General features: G+C 40.3%; 1 protein-coding gene across 2 annotated transcripts in view; it reads right to left on the reverse strand.

Moving 5' to 3' along the window:
* Positions 1–26,800, reverse strand: part of LOC138642773 (cadherin-2A) — a 392,403-nt gene that overhangs the window by 338,779 nt on the left and 26,824 nt on the right. Inside the window, exon 2 of one of the 2 annotated variants that reach the window (XM_069731241.1) lies at positions 7,097–7,208. The exons of the other annotated variant lie outside the window; for it this stretch is intronic. Within the exon in view, the coding sequence (XP_069587342.1) occupies positions 7,097–7,208 (112 nt within the window). The remainder of the gene's footprint in view (positions 1–7,096; positions 7,209–26,800) is intronic. 2 annotated transcript variants of the gene reach the window in all.

Here is a 26,800-nt window from a genome sequence, read left to right on the forward strand (position 1 = left end):
GTGCTCAGAATGCTGAGCTCTGTATTTCCCCGCCCACACCGCTGATTGGCGGCTTTCTCTGTACACTATATATAGCCAGAGGTGAGGATAGGGTGGGACTAGAAGGCAAGAGACACATGGCCTTCTAGTGATAATCTCCTGCTGATAAAACACTGATTTATTGAAACAGCAACACACAACCCAGCAAGTGACAAAGAATCAGGGTTTTAGCCCCTACACAATTCTGCATTCAGATTACAGAACACACCTGCTGGCGTATTCCATTTAATTCAGATTATGGAACCTTCTGACATTACAGATTTCTTGTGTTTTCTTCTGTTCTGTCCAAGGGACAGGTAGCCATTAATGTCAGTGAAATGGTCTCAAAAGCCAACGCTGATATGAATACTCCATAACTGGTAAGGTGGAGCGCTGCCTAATGACTAGATACATTTATACTCACTGATGAGACCCGTAATAACGCCCCGTTCCGGGAGATTCCCAGTGGTGTCAATCTAAAGCAAATTTCTGATAAAAGACTTGTAGATGATTATCTTTTATAAAGAACTCAACAGGCGAGTGTCTTTGATATTCTCGGCGTAAATACTGAGCTATAATTTCCATACAGAGCCAAACTATCAAATATCCCTGAAGGAGGAAACTGATGAGTTCTTTCAATATTCTGCAAATCTAAGAAGTAGTGTGAGAAAAGCCGTTTTTTTTTCTGGGAATGGAGGAGCGGTTCTTCCGTGCAGATATATAATGCCGCCACACTTATAGAAGGTATGTTTTGGCGGCACATTCTTTCTTCATTTAAATTCAGTTGCTGATGGCAATTCTATTTTAAAAATGAATTAATTAGTTGGTTATCTGCTGCGCAGCGCTGCTTCCAAGCACCAATGAAGATTACTGACAATTCAGCCAGGCAGGATGGGATTAAAGGCGACTTACCACTGTAACAAATGAGCAGAATATTTGTGTTCCTAGACGTGTCTGACCATTCCCGTAGTGGGGTTCATTATTTACGGTGATTTACTGCACATAATGATGTGACACTGATTTACAGAGACCACCCAATCTCTTATACCATGGCATTCTTTTAAAACACATATCTTCCAAAGATTAGACATTTACAGGGAACCTATCAGCAGGTTTTGGCTATGTAATCTGAGGACAGAATGAGATAGGGGTTAAAACACAAAATTCAGCGATGTGTCACTTATCAGATGGGTGCTGTTGTTTACTTACAATGAAGGATTTATCACTAGGCCATTACCATTGCTGTTACTAGCTGGCGTGTGCCCAGGGGTGTAACTATAGTAAGTGCAGGGATTGCAAACGCACCAGGGACCTGGGGACTAGGGGACCAAAACTAGTCATTTTGGCCCATATGAAAACACTTTTGCTATTATAGATTGGCAATAATTGTGGGACCTTTTGTATTGGATCCCACGAGCTCGAGGTTACGCCACTGCATGTGCCTCCTGATCTGACCACGCCCCCTCCTGTGATAAGCAGCTCAGTGTCAATAGACTATGTATATACAGAGCCTGGTGTGGGCGGGGTTAGAGTTCTCAGCTCTGCTGCATTGCTAAATGTAAGGACTCTGACTGTGTGACAACTACCGCACCCAGTAAACTAAGTGATACATCACTGGAGTCAGGATTTCTTTACCTGCATCAGGTGAGGTAGCAAAAACCTGCTGATAGATTCCCTTTAAAAAAAAGTTGTCTCACGTGTCTGACATTGCAGAACGGGGAACCCTCTCTGCCCTTCACATTTAGTAGTGAGACCCATCTCTAAGAGCAGCTTCTGTTCTATGCTAACTCTGCCTAGCTGCCCACTACCATGGTCTCATGAACAAGGAGAATGATCTTTTTTTCCTCCCCTCTTTCCCCAGAGCCATAACGTTATGTTTCCCTTGACACAGCCATATGAGGGCTTTTTTTTTTATTGTGGGATGAGTTGCCCGTCTGAAACACAATTCTGCCATCATTTTTGTGTTCTGTTATTATGGTGTTCACTGAGAGATAAAAATAATGTAGAAATATGATTCCACGTCTGTGTGATTGCGGTGATACCGAACGTATACATTTATTTTTAAAAACAGTGATTTGTGTCGCCATCTTTACATTGACGGAGCTGTGTGAGAGCTTGTTTTTTTGCGTGGCGAGATGCCATTTTTATTAATACCATTTTGGGCTAGATACCATAACATTGCGATTGCTTCTTGTTGCATATTTTGTTGGAGCTGTTGCAACCAAAAAGATTTTTCTTCTCTTTATGCTCTTAACCATACGCGTTATTCAGTTTTATACTTTCATAGATCAGACTTTTACGGACACGGCAATACCTAATATTTTTATTTTGATATATCTTATTTATTTTTTTAAACTAAGAGAGGAGGATTTTTATAATTTTGCTGTTATTAAAGGCAGATGATACTTTTGTATAACAGTCAACAAAAGACTGACCGTCACTTCCAAACAGAAATCGGGTGTGTACAGGTGCTTACTATAAGTTGCCATCTCCATACATAACAAATAAAGTAGCACTATGTAGCGGTATAGCATGCAAACATGAAATATATGAAATTTGAATTACATTACTGTAAAAAAAATGGGAAAAAAACTAGAATACTTAGCGCATTAATTGGCCAATTGATGTATACCCAGTAGCCGCGAGAAGGCGATTCTCTCTGCCAGGACCTAACCTAATGTGATTGCTCTCCTGGGCTGATAGCCTGCATTTATATGGGTAGGTAGGATCCTGCTGTGATTAAAACCACCAGAGGCTGATTGGCGGAGTTCTTGGTCAGAGTGCCTATGCATATAACTAACAAAAGACAGACCGTCACTTCCACACCGGTTTTCCATTTGGAAGTGACGATCAGTCTCCTGTAGTTCAGGACAGGAATCACATTAGGATAGGTCCCATCAAAGAGAATCACCTTAGCGCGGCTGCTGGGTAAACATGAATTGGCCAATTTATGAGCTAAGTATTCTCAGTTTTTTCCTATTTTCTTAAGAAGTAATGCAATGTATTGAATGTTTGCGTGCTATAGCTCTATAGAGTGCAACGTGATTTGTTAGTTATGTGTATAACAGACAGCATCTGCATGATATGATGTAGGCTCAGCCCCTGAGCCCGCATAATCCACAAGAAACCAACACTGTCTGATGCATTTAAAGCTATTCAGCAGTACTCCAATGAAATACTTACATTATTTTATTTCATATATTACAAACACAATACCTTTGTCTTTAATTATTTCCCCTTTACTTTTTTATTTCTGCATTTCTTGCTTTAAATGAACGTTAAGTTTCATTAATGCAAGTCTTATAATCGAGCACTATGTCACTTGTGGTCATGAAACAAAATGCTTTTCTGGGCCATTAATAGAGCTTATTACAAAGAAGTGCACTTGCATGCTATTGCCTAATTAAAAAGAATTGGTAATTGACAAAAAAAGACCTGCGCTCCATCTACTAATATGGACAAAGTAAAAACCAAATTAGGATAGACTGTTGCATTAGGATAGAATTATCTATCCTTAGTTCTCTAAAAACCTGACACATCCGGTCTAATTTGAGACTCGCTTCTTTTCCTAAACAGATCACCTTTTATAAATGTATGCATTAAGCGATTAAAGCAGTGGAGGAACTGAGTACCTTAATTCAGAAAACATCTCCGTTCATCATTTCCTCCTACATTTAAGTTTCAATTACAGTTGAAAAATGCAAAATGCTACGTGGAAATATCATTACGGTGAGCTATAGCTATACACAGTCAAGGTAAATCAAGTCTATAGCTTTTTGTTTCAAGAATCCATTCCTCTGGCACCTTCTCAATCCATCTAGCAAGATTTATATGCAAGATAGGAAACTAAAGGAAGGGAGATCGGTCCTTGTAATCTACTTCAAAGCACTGGAAACCGAGCGGTTTTATCAGCTCGACCACATCTAAATTAACTAAGCAGCGACAATCTCACAGACAAAATAACCGTAATATGTGTTTGCATAATCAATTCGGGGACTGAACCGCTAAAAATGACTAAAAAGGACCAAACTAATGGAGCTGGCTGATAATTGAGAACGAACGTTCCTTCGAGTACTCGTTCACGTTACCGGCCGATCCGAGCAAGGCCGCCAATCCCCCAACGACGAACAAACAAAATGCTTAAAAATCATCGTTCTCGGCAGCACATTGTCCTCGGTAATTGGATATGTGCTGCCAAGAACAATGACATCCTACGCGCATCATATTAATGCACATGGAAGCGCGATCGGCCTCTCTAAACAGGATACAAAAACAACCGCCCTTCAGCTTACATGCAGCCTATCGGCAAGCCTTTAATGGTCGCAGATGGGCTGTGTGAATGCCGAATAAGAAACAATGGACGAGTACAAAGTGTCCGATCCAGGGCAATAATCGAAGGAAAGACTGATCCTCGTCCATTGGTCAGAATACTTAGAGCATGCGAAATCCTCTGAATAATACGTTTCATAAAATCTCAATCTATTCCAATATAAATAACGTTACAACCGCAGACGGTCAATTTTTGCTACGGAATTTTACAGGGGATTTAACCCTTTGCATTACAGAGTAAAATGTGCTACAGATCTAAAAAATAAAAATCTGCTTTGGATTTGCCAATGCAGCAAATCGACAGTATATTTCCCCCCTTTGGTCTTGAGTAGAGTTCAGCAAATTTTTCAAAATTCGGTCCCGATTATGATCGGAGGCGAATATTGTTTTTTGCAATTTTCGCCAAATGCAGCCGAACATCATTGGAGTCAATGGGAGTAGAAATGAACGAATGTGTTCGGAACCGATCATCAAACATAAATTTGTCACGAATAGCGTACCAATATGGCAAATTCAGATTTGGCGACCGATTCCGAATATATTCACTCATCTTTAGTCTTAAGGCCCCCATATGCATTATATACGATCTTTGCCGACTCCACCTTATGCAGGAACACTAAGCTCAGCAGAGGTCAGAAGGAGCAGCAGTTGGAAATGCACCAGGCCAGATCCTTCTCTTCAGGTGTCGTGGAAGAAGCTAAAGGCTCCGAATACACATTAGACGGTCTGACAACCCCATTGATATCGGTTGTTTCGTCTGACGTCAGTCTGTAGCGTTTGAGGGCCCTTACCCACTCGGGTTGTGTCTGGGTAAATACACCCAAGATTACATTTCTGTGGATTTTAACGGTAGATTTGCACAAGTAAAATACACTATGGCCTACAATAGCAGTAGGAGATTACAAAGTCTATTTTATTTGTAGGAAATGACACGTTATTTTCATGCTACAGACTTTCTCCATGCTCACATCCCACCTAGTGTTGTTTTTCGAAGCAAAATGAAATAGAATATTAGTAATTAACCAGTTAATAAGCTGTCGTGACAACCTAGATGTACACAATAAGATAGTAAATGGTAATGACGAGAAAATAGTATGTAAAAATACCAAAAATCACATTTACTCTCTTTATTGCAAGAAATTCCAGAAACAATGGGAAAGGACTATATTTATTGCAGCACATATACCGTAATTGCTTATCTGTAATTCTGAGGAAATGGAACAATTAGTGCACTTCCCTACGTTATTTCAGTATTCATTTTTGTTTTAAACGATTGAAATATTTATTTTCCTCCACTTGTCCAACCCTATTAAAGATCAGGCATGTAGCAGCTACATGAAAATCTTTTCCACAATAGCAGTTCAGACCTTTTCGTTCCTGTGGAGGATAGCCGTTCTACATAATCCACTGGGTTTGGGAGGTGGCATTTCAATGTGCACAGTAGTCAGCCTGAACAAAGAGAGCTGAAGAGTAAAGCATGTGGAATGACTAGAAAAACACTGAAAAACCGAGCCTCTGAAATCATCATCAATGAGAAAGTAGGTAAATCTATGACAGCTTAGGGTCCGATAGATGTGTAGATGAGGTGAGCCACATACTAAGGCTCTGCCTACAGCTGATGTTAAAGCAGAAATGACTAAAGATAAAAGTGCCTATTTTACACCATTTCAACCAATAATTCCAAAGGCAATCCGTCAGCAGATTGTCTATGTAATCTGATAGCAGCATGATGTAGGAGCTGAGAGCCTGATTCCAGCGATGTGTCACTTGCTGGGCTGTCTTTTGCTGTTTCAATAAAATCAGTGTTCTAACACCAGAGGACTACGCGTCTCGTGCCTCCCAGTCAAGTATTCAGTATAACCCCGCCCCCACCACTGATTAGCAGCTTTCTGTCAACATACATTCTACACAAAAATCTGTCAGTCAGTAATGTGGGTGGGGTTATACACAGCTCAGCATTTGAGCTTTGCTAGATCTGCACCAGAGAAATCTGTGATTCTATCACAGCTGCGGCACCCAGTAAACTAAGTGACACATCAATCGAATCAGGATCTCTGTCCCTAAATCATGCTGTTGTCAGATTACAGAGCAAACAGTACTGACAAATTCCCTTTAAAAGTGTCAAGGTGATACCTGACAACTCATATCTAGCAAAATGATGATTTGATGATTTGTCGTGTTAGCTCAAACTACATGTGTGCTGCTGGCAGCCAATCACTTGATGCATGGTGGCCGATTCCAAATAGGTAGTTAATCTCATTTTTATATATGCATTTAGGAATTTTTTAATGTCTTTCCAAGAGTAGAGTTACAAAGCGCATCTCTCACTGTGGAGGACTGGTCCTTTCTTCATTTACAAAGATTCTGATCCATGTGTATAACAAAAGCGTAATGCTTCATTTTTCCTGCGGGGGAGCTGCAGGAAAACTGAACACTTACTGTCAGATTGCCTTACAGATTATTTAGTAACTAGTTGTCTTTTGTAGGCAAACCTAATGATAATGCACAAATGAATGCTGATATAAAATGCAATTAATAGAACAGCTAGACATGTACATAGTTTTCATGTTATATGTAAAGTGCTAATAATTTGCTCACACCTACACTTTAAGGCACCCACAATGTATAACCGCTGACTATATAGTAATAGGTGTTTGTAAATGACTAAAACATTTCATCAAAGACAAATCAGTAATGTAACAAGATGCAGAACCAGAAAAAAAGCAATAATTCTTCTTGTTGACCTTACCATTTAGGAGAGGCTGCCCTTCACGTACGCTTCTGTACACACTTGCGTGATAAACATCCTCAAGAAATCCTGTCTTGCATAATCTGGATCCCCCGAGTGCCCCTGCTGGTCCCTGAAATGTAACAGAATATGTCTGTTATACGCACTCGCGCCATTATCAGCAGATATTTTGCTCGACTTAAAACCTTTTTTTTTCGCTCCGGCTCCGTCTAAACGACTCGTTTAGGTTTTAAAAGGTTTACAATTAGATACGTAGGGGCAAAGGGTTAAACTTTTTGATAACTGAACTGGAAGAAACAAATCCCACTTGTCTGGCGAGATCTAGACTCGAAACAATCTTGCTTCTTTTAACAATTGAACGTAGCCGTTGTTGAGCCTTAAGTGGAATCATAAGGGAGAGCAAAAAAAACATTCTTCCAGCTGAGATATCGCTAGCACAAACCATTCCACGTATTTTCAGACGACGAGGCTCAAAATGTCAAACCTGAGCCGGAGAATCAGGACGAGAGTCCTAAAAACGTTCTCGAAAAAAAAAGGTAATGAACTAGAGACAGAAGGAAAACTGATAATTATCTGAAACCTGCTACAGCAGCCAATGTCACCTGGAAGCCGCTCGTAGACGACGTTTGACCACTTTAGCTCATTTCGATTGAATTTTCGAAGCAAAATGGCATTTAACTCTTTTGAGGGCATCGACAACAATGTTTCTCCCGCGCAGGGGGAAAAAAAGAGTAATTTGAGTGCTTTTGTGTTGTTAATAATCAGAAATCTTTTGCCTTTGTCACTCATACCTTTCAAAAGCGCGAATACACAAGACAACATCAGGAAGAAGATTGGCCTTGGTTGGAATAGGGGTTTCGACAACAGCTAAGAAAGCGAAAAGCTTTTAATGGTTATTTTGTCATTGGATAAACAATAAAGCAGAAAAAAGGTGACGAGTGGCACGAAAAGAGCTTAAAATCTATAGAAAACCTAGCTGCAGGCTTAGTCAATAAAAATGTAATTCAGAAGATGACACCCATACAGCACGGGAGCGGCAATTTACTGGAGAAGATTTGATGGATAGAAACAAATAAATCACTATGTCCTTGCTTATTGAGGAACAAAATGCTGAATATTTAAAGAATCCCGGGCAATTTGTCAGGGAGATGAGACCGAGAAGACCAGAGGGTCCTGCCTGCTTTTTCTCACCGGAGGAATGTAGGAGATGGGCCTGAAACTTTCCAGTCACCGGCCAGGCAGGAAGCTCGCATGGATAAGTCTGTTTTGACAGTGGCTATAATCGCTGCACACTGTCAGTTCATTTCCACCATGACACACAAAGAACTGGAACCTGTCCAGCGACCCCAAAGAAAAACTTCCGATGAGTTTCCTGTATATGTGATCAGCTTTTTTTTTAAGTACCGTAGATGTCACCAGCCTTGACTATTTCGATTAACTTACTCATTATGTTGTGCTTTTCTTTTTTTTGTTTTAATCTTTTTGCTAAGGGGGGCACCGGAATTATAGAAATTCCTTTGAACTGGAATTTTTAAAAACCGTATAACACATAAATAAAACAGCAGGGACAAAATGGCGATGCGGTGAGTTAATAATGCTAACTGCTGTGTGACTATATACCCTGTAGGCCACATTCACACATTCAGGATTTGATCAGTAGTTTACATGGGTATGTGTAAGCCAAAATTAGTAGTGGGACAATTAGAGGAAAAGTGTAATAGAAACTCGTCACCACTTCTGTATTCGTCACCCACTCCTGGTTTTGGCTTACACATACTGAGGTAAAATACTGAACGTGGCCGTACAGTGATCTCAACATGACTACAAGTCACACTGTCATACTGGAAGAAGTTGTGGGTTATAATGAGACAATATTGGTCTAAAATAACCAAGGAAGGAACTTTATCAATCTCATGCCGAGTCTTTATGTGCCTGGCAACTCTTTTAATTGGCCCAGTATAGCTAAGATCCAAAAGCTTTAAAGGGACTTTGTCACCACATTTTTGCTACCTAACTTGCATAATATATGTCTAGTCCCTGATTCCAGAGATGTGTCAATTACAGGGCTGCTTGCTGCAGTTTTAGTAAAATTGTTGTTTTATCAGCAGGAGATTATCACTATAGGACTAGTTAACATGCTGCCCATATTCATGAGCTCTGTAAACCCCGACCTCACCACTGATTGTGCATGGGCATAAAGCTGCCAATCTACACAGAAAGCTGCCAAATCAGTGAGTTACACAGGGCTCAGTGTTAGAGAAGAGGAGGTCTGCAGCAAATATAACTGTATCAAAACTGAAGCAAACAGCTCAGTAAGTGGCCCAGGGTGTGCGCTGTTCTAACCGCCCATTGGCGCCCGATCATGGTGCACAAAAGGGCTGCCATTTACAGCAGGGGGTCTGCTGAAGTCTCCCATCCCGGTCATGACGGTACTCCTATGAAAGCCAACTGTGATTCTATATATATAATTGTCTAAGGGGTACTTCCGTCTGTCTGTCTGCAACTTCCGTCACGGAAATCCCACGTCGCTGATTGGTCTCGCCATCTGCCTGGCTGCCGCGACCAATCAGCGATGGGCACAGTCCGGCCAAGAATTAGTCCCTCCCTACTCCAGTCCAGTCAGTGTCTGGCGCCCACTCCATACTCCCCTCAGCGCTCACATAGGGTTAATGACAGCGTTAACGGACGCGAGACTGCTAAGTCATCTGGGTAATTTCGCAATGCATCACTGGAAACGGAAGCTGGCGGCAGCCGCGCGCGCAACGACACAGCTTCGCTGGACAACGGAGGGTGAGTATAGAACTATTTTTTATTTACATTTTTTTTAACAGGGATATGGTGCCCACACTGCTATATACTACGTGGGCAGTGTTATATACTGTGTGGCTGCCATATACTACGTGGCCAGTGTTAGATACTGCGTGGGCTGTGCTATATACTATGTGGCCTGTGTTATATACTGCGTGGGCTGTGCTAAGTATTACGTGAGCAGTGTTATATACTGCGTGGCCTGTGTTATATTCTGCGTGGGTTGTGTTATATATTACGTGGGTAGTGTTATATACTGCATGGACTGTGCTATATATTACGTGGGTAGTGTTATATGCTGCGTGGCCTGTGTTATATTCTGCGTGGGTTGTGTTATATACTGCGTGGGCTGTGCTATATACTGCATGACTGCTATATACTACGTGGGCTGTGTTATATACTGCGTGGTCAGTGTTATATACTGCGTGGGCAGTATTATATACTGCGTGGGCTGTGCTATATACTGTGTGGGCAGTGTTATATACTGCATTGCCTGTGCTATATACTGCGTGCGCAGTGTTATATACAGCGTGGGCTGTGCTATATACTACGTGGGCAGTGTTATATACTACGTGGCTGCTATATACTACGTGGGCAATACTACATGGGCAATATTATATGCTGCGTGGGCTGTGTTATATACTGTTTGTTACGTGGCCTGTGCTATATAATATGTGGCTGCTATATACATACATACATACATATTCTAGAATACCCGATGCGTTAGAATCGGGCCACCATCTAGCTTTGCTATATTTTCTATGTGCAGCAATACTGTGGTACAAAAGTACAAGCGATCAATCACAGGTTCAAGTCCCCTAAAAAGACTACAAAATACAGTAAAAAGTAGAAAAAAAGTTTTTAAAAATATGAAAAAAAAATTACAAGAGTTTGAATCACCCTTTAAAAACAAACTCACGTATGTGATATTTCCACGTCTGCAAAGGTCCGGTCTATCAAAATATAATATTAATTAACCCGACCAGTGGCATGATAAGAAAAAAATCAAAACACCAGAATTGTGGTTTTTCGGCTGCTGCATTACAGCAAAAAAATGAAACCAGAGGCGGACAAAGCATCAACCACAAAATCGATGAAATCATTAGGTCAGGGTGCAAAAAAACAAGTCCTCACACAGCCCCATGGACCAAAAACTAAAAATGTTATGGGTCTCATAAAATGACAAAATGAAAACAGTTTTTTTACTTTATGAATTTCTGACTTTTTCTTCACCACTTAATAAAATAAAAAAACTAGGTGTGTTTGGTATCATCATAACTGCACTGACCTGGAGAATCATATTGCCACTGTAAAAACAGACCCAAAAAAAACATGGTGGTATTGTGTCTTTTTCACAATTTTGAAGCACTTGGAATTTTTTCATGATTTCCAGCGCACCATATGATAAAATGGATGATGTCATTAAAAAGAAAAACTTGCTCTGAAAAAAGAAAGCCCTCATATGGCTATGTCCATGGAAAAATAAAAAAAGTTAGTTCTCTGAAGAAGGGGAAGAAAAAATTAAAGCGAAAAAAAAATGAAAATTGACGGTTGGGAAGGGGGTTACCTATGGTAAAAAAAAAATCATAAAAATGAATGAGAAAAAATGCTATTAATTTTGTTCAGACGAAAATGAAGACATTATAATAATATTCCACAAGACATCACTAATTACTGACTTACTACTCCGTAAGCAGTTTTTTTTTATATCTGCCTTGGAAGGCCACCATTATTCTCGAATTGGCAGAGATGACTGTGACCACCCTTGCAGAGAGCAACACAAATGACTGTGGCCACCCTTGCAGAGCAACACAACATCCTTAATATTTCAGGTCAATATTTATATACCAAAGCTCTGGGTTTTACATCAGATGACATATTTTTTATCAGCAAGCTTACACAGATTGTAACATATGGCAGAGAAAAAGTGAGGTGAGAACCAAAATCAATGATGTATGAAACACGAACAAATAAAACTTAACAAATGGAAAAAGCAATAAATAGAGAAAAAACGTGTAAGGCGCACGCGTAATAAATCCACTGGTGACCTGAATGCACCAACAATGCACCGAGTCCGTGCACTCGGTAGAGGCCTCCAGGTCTCTATGTTGGGACGGATGTGAATCAGTGCAGATTCCCTGCATCTTGCTGGAGAAAATGAACACATACTGTTATGTTACAATTAATCATCCATTTCCATAGTTGCCACAAATAATATAATACATGAACAGTTCTAATGCCCACAAAATAACTCATGGCCACGTGCTCTATTTGGGCCCTTATTTATAATTGTGGGATCCTATTTTGCCAGAGCTGAGACCTTTACTATTCATGATCATCAGATTCACTCAAAGAGACTTCATGAAATTAACAAGAGTTTTATTATTTACACTGAATTGTTTTTCTTACAACCAGACCCCTTTAAAGTGGTTGCCCCCTATTCTGATAAAGATACTGATGATCTACCATAAGTATTGTCCACCATTATTAGTTTGGTGGAATCTAACATCTCGATCAGCTGGTATTATCTCCGGTGCCCAGATGTAAATGGCGCACATAGATAAGAGCCACGTGGCTCCTTACACTGTTTAGTGGTTGCTCCTGAGTAATTAATTCACGTCCACAGTCATTAAACAGAGTATGGAGCAGTGCCACCACCAGAGCGGGTAAAAGCTGATCATTGGAGGTGCCGAGGGTTGGATCCCCATTGGGCTAATACTGATGACCTATCCTAAGGGCAGGGGCAGACGACTGTATTTTCCACAACCAAGGAAATTAGTCTAATTATGCAAATAACACACTGATCAGACTTCAGAGTGTTGTTATTCAGAGTGTGATCAGAGTTTGATCAGAGTGTGATCTGCATAGTTTCTTCACCTTCTCTACAAAGTCAGTCTGTGAAAATCAGACCGTACTTGGATGGTTATGTGAGTGAGGTCTGATTTCTTCCATGGACCAATAGAGTTGAATGGACAAGTGACCAATACAAATCTCGGAGGCAAATCGAATTCTTAGACATGTGTACAGACCCATAGAATAACTATTCAAAACGACAATTAGCACTTATCCAAGTGATACCATCATTTACAAGAACCCTAAGGAAAAGTCAATGTCAAAGGAGTAGACCACTCACTGAAGCTAAAAGTAATGTGATATGTTGATGATTTTATTTAGTGATGTTCCTACAAAAAAAAAAAGAACAGTTAATTCAGCCGATCTGACCATACAGGCTGTGCACCAATGAAAACGGCAAAATGCCTGAAGACCGGTTTGTTTTAATGGGGGTAGCATCCGGTTTCCATTGTCAGACTACAAGAATGCAGTTCTATCAATTCTCTGGCTTCTCTCATCCCTTCTCCTCCCTATTGAATCCTTCATGACAGCTGAAGCTTGTTCATAAAAAAAGACAGAAGGACAACCTACAAATCATGGCTACAGAAGAACGGCAGAAACTGAGATGGAAGGTCCTGGCAGAGCAATAGCAGAGATTTCCTATTGCTATGTCTGTAGGAATCAGTGGAGCTTCCGGTCACAAAATGAAGTCCTTGAAACGCATGTTGGGTAAAGAAAGGAAATCAGTTATTTGTCACTTTGATGGAAGGACAAAAAATGACTAATGGCTGAGGATCCATTTTAATCCCAGCCTAACCCAGTTACATTATTTTTGTTGTTGTTGTCTTTAAAAGGGAAAGTGACTCTAGCTAATACATGACATACTCCCATGGTCCTCACTGTGCATTAGGATCACCACAGAAACCACCATTATACCTATCCTGTAAGCTAATGCCTCCGGGCCACTATTAGCAGAGCGAACATGATGCTTCTAAAGCCTTGTGTATTCCTTCATTTAGTACAAAGCAACATAATAGAGCGCACTCATGAGCCTCGAGCAACTACTCTTCTCTCTACAACACAAATCACTTTACTACAGTTACTCGGAGCCAACAACTTCATAATAGGGTTATTAATACAGATTCTTCCCTTTCTATAAACCAAGGAATATGGCTCTAGCATCAAAATAGTACATTTCTCTCAACATTGGAAAGCAGGAGACAAATTTCTTGTTATTAGATACTCGTGGCTTCACAACGCGGAAAGAAGACTATAGAACGTTCTTGTAGAAAAAATACAATTGATTGCGCCCCTCATCTAACAGGTTAAAGTAGAAAAAAAAAGCCAAAGAATGACTTAGTAGGAGCAAGCTGAGCCTGATGCAGACTGGCTTTGCCTTCTCACTGCCAAAGTGGATTTGAGAAGCTCTAGTGGTTAGCTTCCCCACTGGGAATGCATCAAAGGCCTGGGATCATGGTGATTAAATTCCACCTGAGAAGAATTTGAGGCCCTACTAGAGAGCAAACGCTAACAATAAGACCAAAGATTGCGAGGTTTCCAAACCCAGACAGAAGCTGGCTGGCCCAATGATGATATTAAATTAACGTGAAAGCAATTTTCACGAACAATAAGAAAAGCTTGGAGAAGCGCAGGCAAGGCGGATCAAGATGATTAAAAAAATATATTCTCCAATAAGTAAATACTTCCAAAAAGTAATTACTTTTATATCACATCTTGTCAGCAACATCTACAGCGGCTTTATCTTTCTGATTGTAAGATCTTCGCCACCAGGTTATATTATGCACAGGATGCTTATGTGAGGCTCTGCGGAAAACAAGGAACATATATATTAGGACCTAATCTACTACTGTAGGACGTATAACGTGTGGATGGAGAATCCTGGAAGGCACTTCCGTTTGGATAAAAGGAAATTCCAAGGGAAATCAAGAGAATGTCGACATGGATAAAAAAATATATATATTTTTATTTGATATATGGAAAAAAAACTATTAAAATGTTTTTTTATTGGAACTGTATTGGGAAAATACCATGGCTACCAACCATAAAACATTGCAAGCACAAAGCGTTTTAACAAATATAGCCTTCGTCAGGTGACTTTCCAGTTTCCCAGTGACTTTAGGACAAATACTGAGCAATATAACAAATTCCAAGACTCGTGACGTTATTGCTGATTTTAGGTGTAACAGGTAAAAAATGAACAGTTTGTTAATGAAACTATGGAGATTTAGGGGGAATCACATTGCATTTTGCAGAGCCCTTATGAGATATGCATAACAACTTTCCTAAATAAGGCTTTAATATATTCCACTGTCGCATACATACCAAGTGGTATATATTGAAATACCTCAATGGAGGCCAAGAGGTCCCCTTTTTGGCCTCTAATAATTGGATATGGGCCTATAAATATATGTGACTGGGGACTGGGTCAAATGTATCTATAGGACTGGGAACGGTTACATAAGAAATATGGACACTTCGGTGTGAAATCATGATAACTTGAACCCAAAGATTTATCTTCAGAATTGTTATCTGTCAAAATACTGAAGAGCTAGAGAGATAGATTTCCATTTTTCTCGTCTCAGTTTCACCTACCATGAAACACAGGGAGACAAGCAAACAGACATAAGACGGCCATCGGATATCCTCCACCAAAGTTAGGTGTCCAGATTTAGGTTGAGTTCTCCCCAGCTTAAGGACAAGGGTAAGTTAAAAGAAAAGTTTCAAGGGTTTTTCTTCTTTCTTTTTTGGGGGTATTCTTCTTTTTTTAAGTAACTAGGGAAAGTGCCATAGTGACTCATTACAGGAAATAAAGAAAACGCCCCACTCGTTTTTGCATTCCTTTTTCAGGAATATGTAAGAAAACATGTAAAGGGGAATAGACCACTCTGACACTAACGGCTGACAAGACCATTGCAGCTTCTATAGAAAGTTTCATATGCGTTTTTTTATGTGTCAATGTGTATCTGTGCGTAACTTCTCCACAAAGGAACCTTATCCATATTGGCTGACCAGAGGTAACAAGGAGGCGGGGTTGTCAGGCGTCCGGCCTTCATTTTCACAGTAGGACATGCCTAACAAGTAACAGTCGGGGTCTCTAGTTGTTGTGGGGAGGGCCTTTTAGCTTGGAAAAACTTTTGAAAATAAAAAGTTTTCCAATTTTCACCGGGCTTTTACACTGAATGTGAACAGTGACACTATTCTTCTAAGAGAACATTGCTTCTTTAGGAAAATTTATCTAAAAAAAAACATTTGTTGAACTAGAATCACAATTTGTTGCATAACAGACACATTTCTGGCTCATATGTATGGTAGGCAATTTTTGGTGTATAGCCACTTATTTTCTTTATTCGTTTCTTTTTTCAAGAGAATTTACAAATGACTAACCAATACCATTGTAAATTCGCACAATGGTCACAAAACAAAGGCTCATGGGCATAAATAAAAATCTCGCTCAATTCCATTCACTAGCTTTGCTTCCAGTTTTCAGAAAACAAAAAGACATCACTATGTCCTCAAACAATCTCTCGTTAAGACTCCGCAGAAGGAAAAAGAAAACTTTTAAAAGATAAGAAAGTCCTGAAAGAATTTTCCCATTTCCTGGCCGAGAGTCTTAGAATACGAGAGGAAATCAAGGTAAACAAGTGCAATAAGACAGACTTTATTTGAAGGTTACAAAACAGCAAAGCAAATTTAATAAAACACAAATAAAGGCAAAATAGATTTGACATTTACCCATACAGTCAGAGGCTAAAAGGAAATTGACAGCTACCAGGACTGCCAAAGGCAGGACAACAATACAAATTGTGTCTATTCATTCAAACAAATAGTTTTCACAAAAAAAATGCTTTTTCGATTTTCTTCAGATAATGAATATTAAGTGTCCTCGTTCTTCTGTACTTCAAGAAGGGTCAAAAATAAAACGAATACACTACAAAAGAAGGTCTTTAAATGGAAGAATTATTTTCTTGAAGAAGCTGCATCTGCAACACTTACTAAAGCCAAGGCCATTATTCTCCAATACTCCAAGTAAATTGAAACATGAACGGCATTACTGTCGTTCCGAAGTAAGGGTGAATAATATAATAGTGTGAGTATAAGTAATAACTAGTCTAAAGGTGCGTTTACAGGGACCAATCGGCAGCATAATACAACCGCCGATGGGTAAACATTTACCAACCGGCGGTTATTCGGCTGCATGTTTATATAGGCAAACAAAAGCAAGCGATGCAAATATATATACTAGCTCGCTCAGTGTAGATAGGCTGCCTTGGCTCTTGGCAGCGTGGTTCCTGTTTACACCTGCAAACCAAAGAAAACGATGCACATGTATACTAGATCAGCGCACATGAGCTGCCATGGTTCTCAGCAGTATGTTTACACAGGACGAAGCACCGCCGAGAACAGTGGTCTTTTCCAAAGCACAAAAGATCATTTCACCTGAAGAACAAGCCTTTTGCTCATTCATTGGCGGATTGTCAGCCTGTTTACACGGCACGATTATTTTGCAGTGTAAGTGACCCTTTAGGGACTGAGATCGTAATAGTGCATGGACTGGTCGACGGCTCCACCGACCCAAGCGTGACAGATGCATAGAAATACATGAAGCTATCACACTCGGGTCAGAAGAGCCACCGGCATTGCAATCTCAGCCCGATTTACCCTTAAGAGAAGTGCGCACTGGCAAACTCAGTTCCAAATGTCAAAGCCAAAGAAATTGCCCATTGTAAATTTACATATCGATATAATGTGCACAAAAAACTGTGAAAACACATTTTTTTTTCCAACATTTCTGTCCAAAATCTTTCTTAAGCTCAGACTGTATTCTCTAAATTTGGAATCAGATCAAAATGATGTGTCCACCCTATTCAGAACAGCCCAGTACCTTCCAGGAATGTAAAGTATTATTACGCTTCATTAACACAGTACTGACATCTACAAAAAGATGAAAAACTGGGCAGCCGAAATCAAACAAGACAAGGTATATAAATTAAAGGGACGATGAAGGGAAGCGAAAACAAAGCAGCATTTATAGTCTCCTGTAGGCCCGTCATGTCTCCACAAAGTTGGACTTTATCAATGTCCAGTATGGATCACCAGGTCTCTAGCTTAGTATGACGTGAAGACGTAGCAAAAGGAGCACTGGGCAGTTACCCATCAATTCTTAGAGTTTGCATATTTGGAATAATGCATTCTACTTTTTCAATTACGTTTGTTTTTTTTAGCTTTTAATATTTAATAACTTCTAAACACAAAGTCTACTCGGGAATGCTGGAATTTTCTTTTACAACACATGGGTCATATAAGCCACATGAGATGGGAATAGAATAAAAAAAAAGAAAAAAAACAACTAATTCAATAAATGTTGGCAATAGTTGAGAAACACTTTACACCAGTCACTTCTACCAGCCTGCCACTTTAAAGGGTTGTCCAGACTTGTGGTGACCTAGCCTAAGGACAGGCTCCTACTGAAGTGAACAGGAGCTGAGCTGCAGGTCCCTCCGTGTAAAGAGTTGCACTGTTCCTGCTGTCGCCTTTTTACATCCATAGCGGTAAACAGCTGAGCGATGAGTGTTCCGAGTGTTTCCGCCCATCCATTTTATATTAATGACCTAAACTAAGGATAGGTCATCGACACCATAAGCATAGACATTCCCTTTAGGGTACATTATCATATTCACCTTTGACAACAGTTGACCCTTCAAAGAAGCCACCACTGTTAGCCATTTTTTTCCTGCAGCCCTATTTTCTATTAACGCAATCATATCAGGGATTGCTTTCGTTACCGACTTCGGGTACAAGTGATTTTTTGATTCCTCTTTCATCCTTTATCCTTTGGAAGGCATGATAAGAGAAAACCCCAATTCCTCAATTGTTTTTCAGGTTGATTTTGGCATTCACCATATGGGATAAATAAAGTCTGGATACAGAAACATCTACATGTCCAGAAGTTTCCAATAATCTCCACTGGTAACTGCTCTTAGATTCTGCCCCAGTTGAGTCCATCTTCGAGTGTGACCACACATAAATCAATGTAACCATTATTCTTCCTTGTTTTTTCTCTTTTATTTTGTACCTGAAACTCTATGAATAGATGATAGCACTATAAGTCTCTGCAAGACACCTGGGAGAAGTGTCCCGAAATCACCGCAAGGACAGAATCTTTACATTAGTGGCCAGGAACATACAGAGCTAGGAGTGCACTTTGTAGAATGGACAGAAGCAGCACTGTGGAGATAAGTGGACTAAGCACCACGACCATGACTTACAAGTCTTTGTGGTAGTTTTAAAAGATAAAGACAAGAAAAATGATTTTGACGTAATTTTTGTCCTCCTTTCTAATTTTCTAAGAAAGTCACCTACAAGTCACTATGAGATTACATTTCTTTATTAGAAAACGGCAGCAACTTTCATACATTATATATAAAGGCCCAGGGTTCACAGAAAAAGAACTATAATCGACATGATTGACTCCAGAAAAAAGTAGACGTCTCCTCGCCATGTGTCTTTACCAGCCAATCAAATAACAATCACGAGAACAAACAGTGAACCACAATCTTAGACAAAGACATTTGTATGACTTTTTTAACAACATGTAATTTAAATATGAGAATAAAGGAAATGGAGGGGAAAACAAAAGTGGCTTCTTTTTTCTAAAGAATTTTTTTTCACTTCTGCTCTGTTAATAATGATACCGTTCTCCATAAGAAGGCCATACTAGGCCTTATTCACACTTCAGAGAGAAACAAAGAAAGGAACGGCACTCAGCGTTTAATAAAATAGTCCTTTATTCCATGTAAGGGGGAAGCAGATAGCGTGGATGATGACGGACGTTTTGCATTGCATCAAACATACCTGGACCCTTAGAAGCGGCGTTGGTACAACGCAAAACGTCCATCATCTGCCACGCTGTCTGCTTCCCACTGCACACCACTTTAAGTCCCACGACATGGAATAAAGGACTATTTTATGGAGCGGTGAGTGCCGCTCTTTTCTGTGTCTCTCTCTGATGTGTGAACAAGGTGAGGGGTGAGTGCCGCTCTTTTCTGTGTCTCTCTCTCTGATGTGTGAGTAAGGTGAGCGGTGAGTGACGCTCTTTTCTGTGTCTCTCTCTGATGTGTGAATAAGGTGAGCGGTGAGTGCCGCTCTTTTCTGTGTCTCTCTCTGATGTGTGAATAAGGTGAGCGGTGAGTGCCACTATTTTCTGTGTCTCTCACTGATGTGTGAATAAGGTGAGCGGTGAGTGCCGCTCTTTTCTGTGTTTCTCTCTGATGTGTGAATAAGGTGAGCGGTGAGTGCCACTCTTTTCTGTGTTTCTCTCTGATGTGTGAATAAGGTGAGCGGTGAGTGCCGCTCTTTTCTGTGTTTCTCTCTGATGTGTGAATAAGGTGAGCGGTGAGTGCCGCTCTTTTCTGTGTTTCTCTCTGATGTGTGAATAAGGTGAGCGGTGAGTGCCACTCTTTTCTTTGTTTTTCTCGGATGTCTGAATAAGGTGAGCGGTGAGTGCCACTATTTTCTTTGCTTCTCTCTGCTTATACCTCGCTATAGAAGCTGAGCACCACCATATTCCACTTAACCATACGGGGATCTATATGAGGCTTTTGTGCAAACCTGTCTAGCTGCTTAGAGCTGTATCATTGCTTCTTGGATCTTCACTTATTCACACATCATCATTTTTAATCAGTATTTGTGTGCCAAAACCAGATAAGGCTTAGCGCCGAAATATGTATCAGGGCTGGCGCCTTTCCAGCAGAAGAGCTTGGTTTATATTTGTGCTTGGTTATGCCATTATTATCCTGATGTATTGAATCTGTGCTGCCCTGCCCTCAAAGTGCCCTAATGGGATTATATTTATCTATATGCCTTGTCTCTATTTCCCTGACCTCTGACAGTTTTACTCAATAATGATAGAATTTTGATCAATTTCTCACATCTGTGGGCTTTTAATCATTTTATTTTTTTTTGTTTGCTGTGCCCTTTATCCCTTGGTTATCCCATACTAAGTAGTTTCATATGTACCCTACATTTTTGGCCACTTGTTTTACTTAATACATACATTTTTGTTGAGGTTTTGTCACTGGTGGTTTGTCATTGAGTGCTCTTCATATTAGCCAAACCCAGGAGTGTCTGTATAACACAGAACAGGTGTCAATCTTGCAATTATAGTTTTTCTTTGTGAATACCACTCTGGGTTTTGGTATACATACACTGATGAAAAACACTGACCAAAATACTGACATGTGAATAAACCCTTATAGAGGGTGTACAGGACTGACCTACTGATTGCCTATCCACAAGACCTCATCAATATGAGCAGTTTTCAGCTGATCAGTGGGGATGCCGAGTGTCAGACCCCCATGATGTAATATTGCCTCACTTCAGTGAACTCCTTGTTGAAAAGGTCATTTTAATAAGAAATAGATATATGTGTATATTATAATATATATTTTTCTTTGTTACCTGGACATATTGACGTTAATTAGACATTGGATAGGACTAGTTGTCATTAATCACCATGCGGTGTTCATTTTCTGAATGTTTTTTTTTCAACTATGTGACTAGTAACACCTTACTGTTCCACAGAAATTATTAAATTATCAGACCTTTATTATATAAAATAACACATGTTAAATCAATAATCCGTTGTTCCATATAAGTGGACATGGCTTCAGGGTTAAAGGTGATTTGGAGCTACATAAAAGACAAAGAGTAGAGCCGGCATTGCTATGTTTATAACCCCTTCATGTCCAATGGATGCATATTTACGTCATCGGCTGTGCCACCGCCTTTGTTGCGGGCTCACATGCTGATCCCGCATCTTTACCCGCACTTGATCACTGATTTAATCAGCCATCAAGTGATTTTAACAGCTGCGTGTGCATCCGAGATCCACCTGCAGCTGTTATTCGGTTAATCGTCGCAGTCAATCATTGACACCGGCATTTAGCAAGTGAAGACAGGAAGTGCGTCATTGATCCCGACCATTGGCGGACGCTTCGAGGGAGCCGGGTGAGTATTTTATTAACAGCGGGCGGGCGCACAGGGGGTGGGAGGGGGGTGGGGACAGGGATCTTTATTTTAAACACGAAAAAAAAAAAAAAGATTTTTCATATCTTCTCTCCAGCGAACGCTGCTGGAGAGAAGATATGAATGGCGGCTTCAGCACCACGCTGGGGGGACAGCGCTTACTGTAGCGCTGTCTCCTGCATGGCACACGGACTGCACACCGACAGCGTCCGTGTGCGGTACGTGTTTTACACGGACCCATTGACTTTAATGGGTCCGTGTAATCCGTGCGCTCCCACGAACACTGACATGTCTCCGTGTTTTGCACACGGACACACGGTCCGTGAAAACACGCTGACATGTGCAGAGACATATTGATTTCAATGTGTCTATGTGAGTCAGTGTCTCCGGTACGTGAGGAAACTGACACCTCACGTATCGGAGCCACTGACGTGTGAAACCGGCCTTATTCATTGTTTGATTTACCAGCAGTACTAAATAGAAACTTGTGAACTCAAAACACACATCCATGTGAAATAAACATATAAAGGGATGTGTGTCTGCACCAGTCATGAGGCTGAAGCAGCAATAGAATTTGATATAATGAAAGTGGCTGGCTGCAGACCTCCGCTCCCGCTGTTCATTCATTATCTAAATAAGTGAAATGAAAACAGATTTAAAATAAATCAAAGGGGTTTTACATCAGAGCAGCAAATGCCCCTTATCTTTAATAATTTGTGCAGTACGTTCATTAAGAGCGTTTTGTAGAAAATAATATGTAGGTGTAAGGCTGCTTTTTATTTTATCCTACTGTGCTATTTAACACTAATTTATGGCTAAATCCTGTTATACCTTAGCACCAATCTCCATTAGGTCTCAGCCTTTATCGCCACATTTTCCTCTGAATCAAAATAATGTATCCAAAATATGTAATGATAAGGTGCAAAGAATAGCATGAAATTACTAGTAACCAAATGTATCTATCAGGTAATTACTCACGAACAGCTCAGCAGTCTGATTGTAAGATTCTGTCCGTTTACTAGTTGCCAAATAGTGGAGAAAAGTTGGTAAATCTGAAGGGGAGCCTTCTCAGCTTTAGTATTAAGTCATTATGCAGGTACACAAATACGATGTAACTTATAGACAAACACGTATACAGGCGCTGTGCGTCACCACAGTGCGATTAACGAATTCCGCTAATATTGTCTCTTTGTCTTTTATGTAGCTCCAAATCACCTCTAACCCTGAAGCCATGTCCACTAATATGGAACAACGGATTATTGATTTAACATGTATTATTTTATATAATAAAGGTCTGATAATTTAATAATTTCTATGGAACAGTAAGGTGTTACTAGTCACATAGTTGAAAAAAAGACATTCAAAAAATGAACACCGCATGGTGATTAATGACAACTGGTCCTATCCAATGTCTAATTAACGTCAATATGTCCAGGTAACAAAGAAAAATATATATTATAATATACACATATATTAATATAATGACCTTTGCAACATGGAGTTCACTGATAGTAACAGTATTCTTCATTCATGTGGAAAATGCAAGGCAAAAAAAGGAACAATCCACATTACCAACTAAAAGGTAACATTTCTGATAGTTTGCAACACTCTAGGCTCATTCAGAAGCATGCTGAGGGTCTTCATTACTGGGCAGAAGCCATTAGGTGGGCTGAACCATTACTAAAGTAATGCATTTATTAGAAACCAGTGACATCTTTGTGTTCGCCTTCTTGCATGCCCCAGTGCACATGGAGGAAAGCCTATGGTGAATTAAGGAGACCGGCAAGAAACCGCACCACTAGGATCTTTTAGGAGCCAGAGAGACCTCATTAGGAATAGCTGTGGAAACATAGGCACCGCTAGTACTCTCCATAATGTATTATTTATAGGGAAGGAGAGTAGGAGGGAAACAGATAACACAGACGGTACACACCACTGGCTCACTGGAACGCTACTGCAAAGACAAGCAACACATAACTACATGAAGAATCCACCAGAGATACTCAGAGAAGCAATAGTTACAGGCCAGTAACACGACTGCACCAGCTGTAGAGATACATTACTGATTGCTGAGATATTACAAAGGTGAGAAATCTAATAAATGTCTAATATTTTTTGGAAAATATTTAGAATTGAGGGTCTTCAGTGGTTTATACCTTTGAATGGCTACCTGAAAAGGTATCAACCATTGAGGACTCTCAATTCTAAATATTTTTCTATCTACTGGCTAACACGGTACAAAGATATACAGTATATGTATCTTTCCTGTATCATAATATTTTTTGGACAGAAACAACCTACAGTGGAGGGAGAATAGTTCTTTCGAAACTCCTTTGTATAAAATGCACTTCCTGCAGTATTCGTTTTTGGAGTCTACTCATCTCTCAGGTTTTATGAAAGCCTCAGAGAAAGAATTTAGTAGATATGCAAAATTCACAAGAAATCAGTAAAACGTCAGTACCTGGTGAACACAACCTTCAGATCGGTCCTAATAAGGCCCTATTCACACATTCAGTATTTGGTCAGTATTTTACATCAGTATTTGTAAGCCAAAACCCCAAGTGGGACAATTAGAGGAAACACGTCATAACTTCTTTATTTCTCACCCACTCCTGATTTTGGCTTAGAAATACTGATGTAAAATACTGACCAAATACTAAATAAACTATTAGCCCAACTAATTAGTTATATCTTTCACTTAACTTACAGAAAAATGTGAAAGCGCCGTGGCATTGAGTAAATAAGTGCAACTAAGTAAGTGAGCTCCAGCCAAAATTTAATTTTTCCATTTTTGCCTTGACTGTCCACCCAGAATAATGTTTTATTCTGATTAGAACATATATTTTATGTATAATGTAGTTTTTTTTTCATATAAATCTATGGACGTAGTTTGAAAAATCTGAACAATAAAGTAAGATGCAGAATTTAAATAAAGCAAATACCGTAACAGTTTTATATGTGAACATTTTCACGTGAAATTCAAAATAGCCAGCATATGGAATAGAGGCCCAAACCTCCCTACGGATCCAATTAACACAAAATAGTGAAAGGAAGATACAGAACTTTCTATACTTGAGAACATCCATGGTAATGTAAGGAACTATGTAATTAATAGAAACTTCTAATTTACTTGTGACAACTTGAGCCCTTGTGCTAGTAAGAGCGGGAACAATGTCACGGCTATGAAAGACTTTCAGGTTTTCAACACCAGTCTACTTAAAATTCCCAAAAAATCCAATTAAGTTCTTCAATATAATGAATGTTATGGGGCATTGGCATTTATACCCAAGGCATCATTATAATCACCATTAAGAGAGTTTTCCGGGACGTAAAAATTGATGACCCATGATGGAGATAGGTCATCATTATGAGATCGGTAGAGATCCAATACCACCGATCAGCTGGTATGTGCTTCATGAGCAGGTAGATATAAGAGTTATATCTTATATCTTAGATAAGTTATATCTACTTCTATCTCTCACTTCCTCCTTCGGCCTCACTCAATGGTCTTTTGCAGCCACTCACAAAGATGGTCACGCATTGCACCTCATCTTCACCCGCCTCTGCTCCCTATCTAACCTCTCTAACTCACTTCTTCCTCTTTCTGACCACAATCTACTCACATTCTCTTCCCTCTCCACTCCTTGTCTACAATCCCCACCCCACAAACTTGCACACCCTCGCAGAAATCTTAAACACCTTGATCTACATTCACTCTCTGAATCCCTCCTCCCTCTCACAGACATAAGTTCCTAACACAGCGCGGATGACGCTGCCGCTCTATATAACACCACAATAGCTGCAGCTTTGGAATCTCTTGCCCCTCTCACACATACCAAAGCTCGCAAAATCAACAGACAGCCCTGGCACACCAGCCTGACCAAAGAACTGAGGTGAGCTTCTAGGGCTGCAGAGCGGAGATGGAACAGATCCCACTCCAACGAGCACTTTATGGCATTCAAACAGTTCCTCACTACTTTCAAGACCACACTCGCCACAGCTAAAAAAACCTACTTCTCATCTCTCATATCCTCCCTGTCTCACAACCCTAAACAGTTATTCAACACCTTCAACTCTCTCCTCCGCACCCCAGCACCTCCTCCCTCTCCACTCATCTCAGCTGAAGACTTTGCCTCATTTTTCAAGCAGAAGATTGAGAACATCAGAGACAGATTTAGTCAACAACCCCCAGAGCCCTTCCTCCCAACTACCCAGCCCTCCACCTCCAAAACCAACTTCTCCACTATTACAGAAGATCGACTCTCCACTCTACTCTCAAGATCGCATCTCACCACCTGTGCACTTGACCCGATCCCTTCCCACTTCATCCCAAACCTCGCCACAGTCTTCATCCCAACTCTAACCCATCTCTTCAACCTATCACTAACAACTGGTGTTTTCCCCACAAGCTTTATACATGCATCAATCACACCTATCCTCAAAAAGCCCTCTCTTGACCCATCCTCTGTATCTAGCTAACACCCTATATCACTTCTCCCCTATGCCTCAAAACTACTGGAACAACACGTCCATCTTGAACTGTCCTCCCATCTATCTTCCTGCTCCCTTTTCGACCGCTTACAATCAGGCTTCCGGTCACACCACTCCACTGAAACTGCTCTAACTAAGGTCACCAATGACCTCTTAACCGCCTAGAGCAAGCGACTCTACTCTATCCTCCTGTCCTCTGCCTTTGACACAGTGGACCATTCCCTATTACTACAGACCCTCTCATCCCTTGGCATCACAGACTTGGCCCTATGCTGGATCTTGTCATACCTAACTGACCAAACATTCAGCGTCTCCCAATCACACACCACCTCCTCACCTCGCCCCCTATCTGTCGGAGTCCCGCAAGGTTCAGTTCTAGGGCCCCTGTTCTTCTCCATTTACACTTTTGGCCTGGGACAGCTCATAGAATCTCACAGTTTTCAGTATCATCTCTATGCTGATGACACACAGATCTACATCTCTGGACCAGATATCACCACCCTACTAACCAGAATCCCTCAATGCCTA

The sequence above is a fragment of the Ranitomeya imitator genome, chromosome 6 (genome assembly GCF_032444005.1).
Source record: "Ranitomeya imitator isolate aRanImi1 chromosome 6, aRanImi1.pri, whole genome shotgun sequence".
Lineage (NCBI taxonomy): Eukaryota > Metazoa > Chordata > Amphibia > Anura > Dendrobatidae > Ranitomeya > Ranitomeya imitator.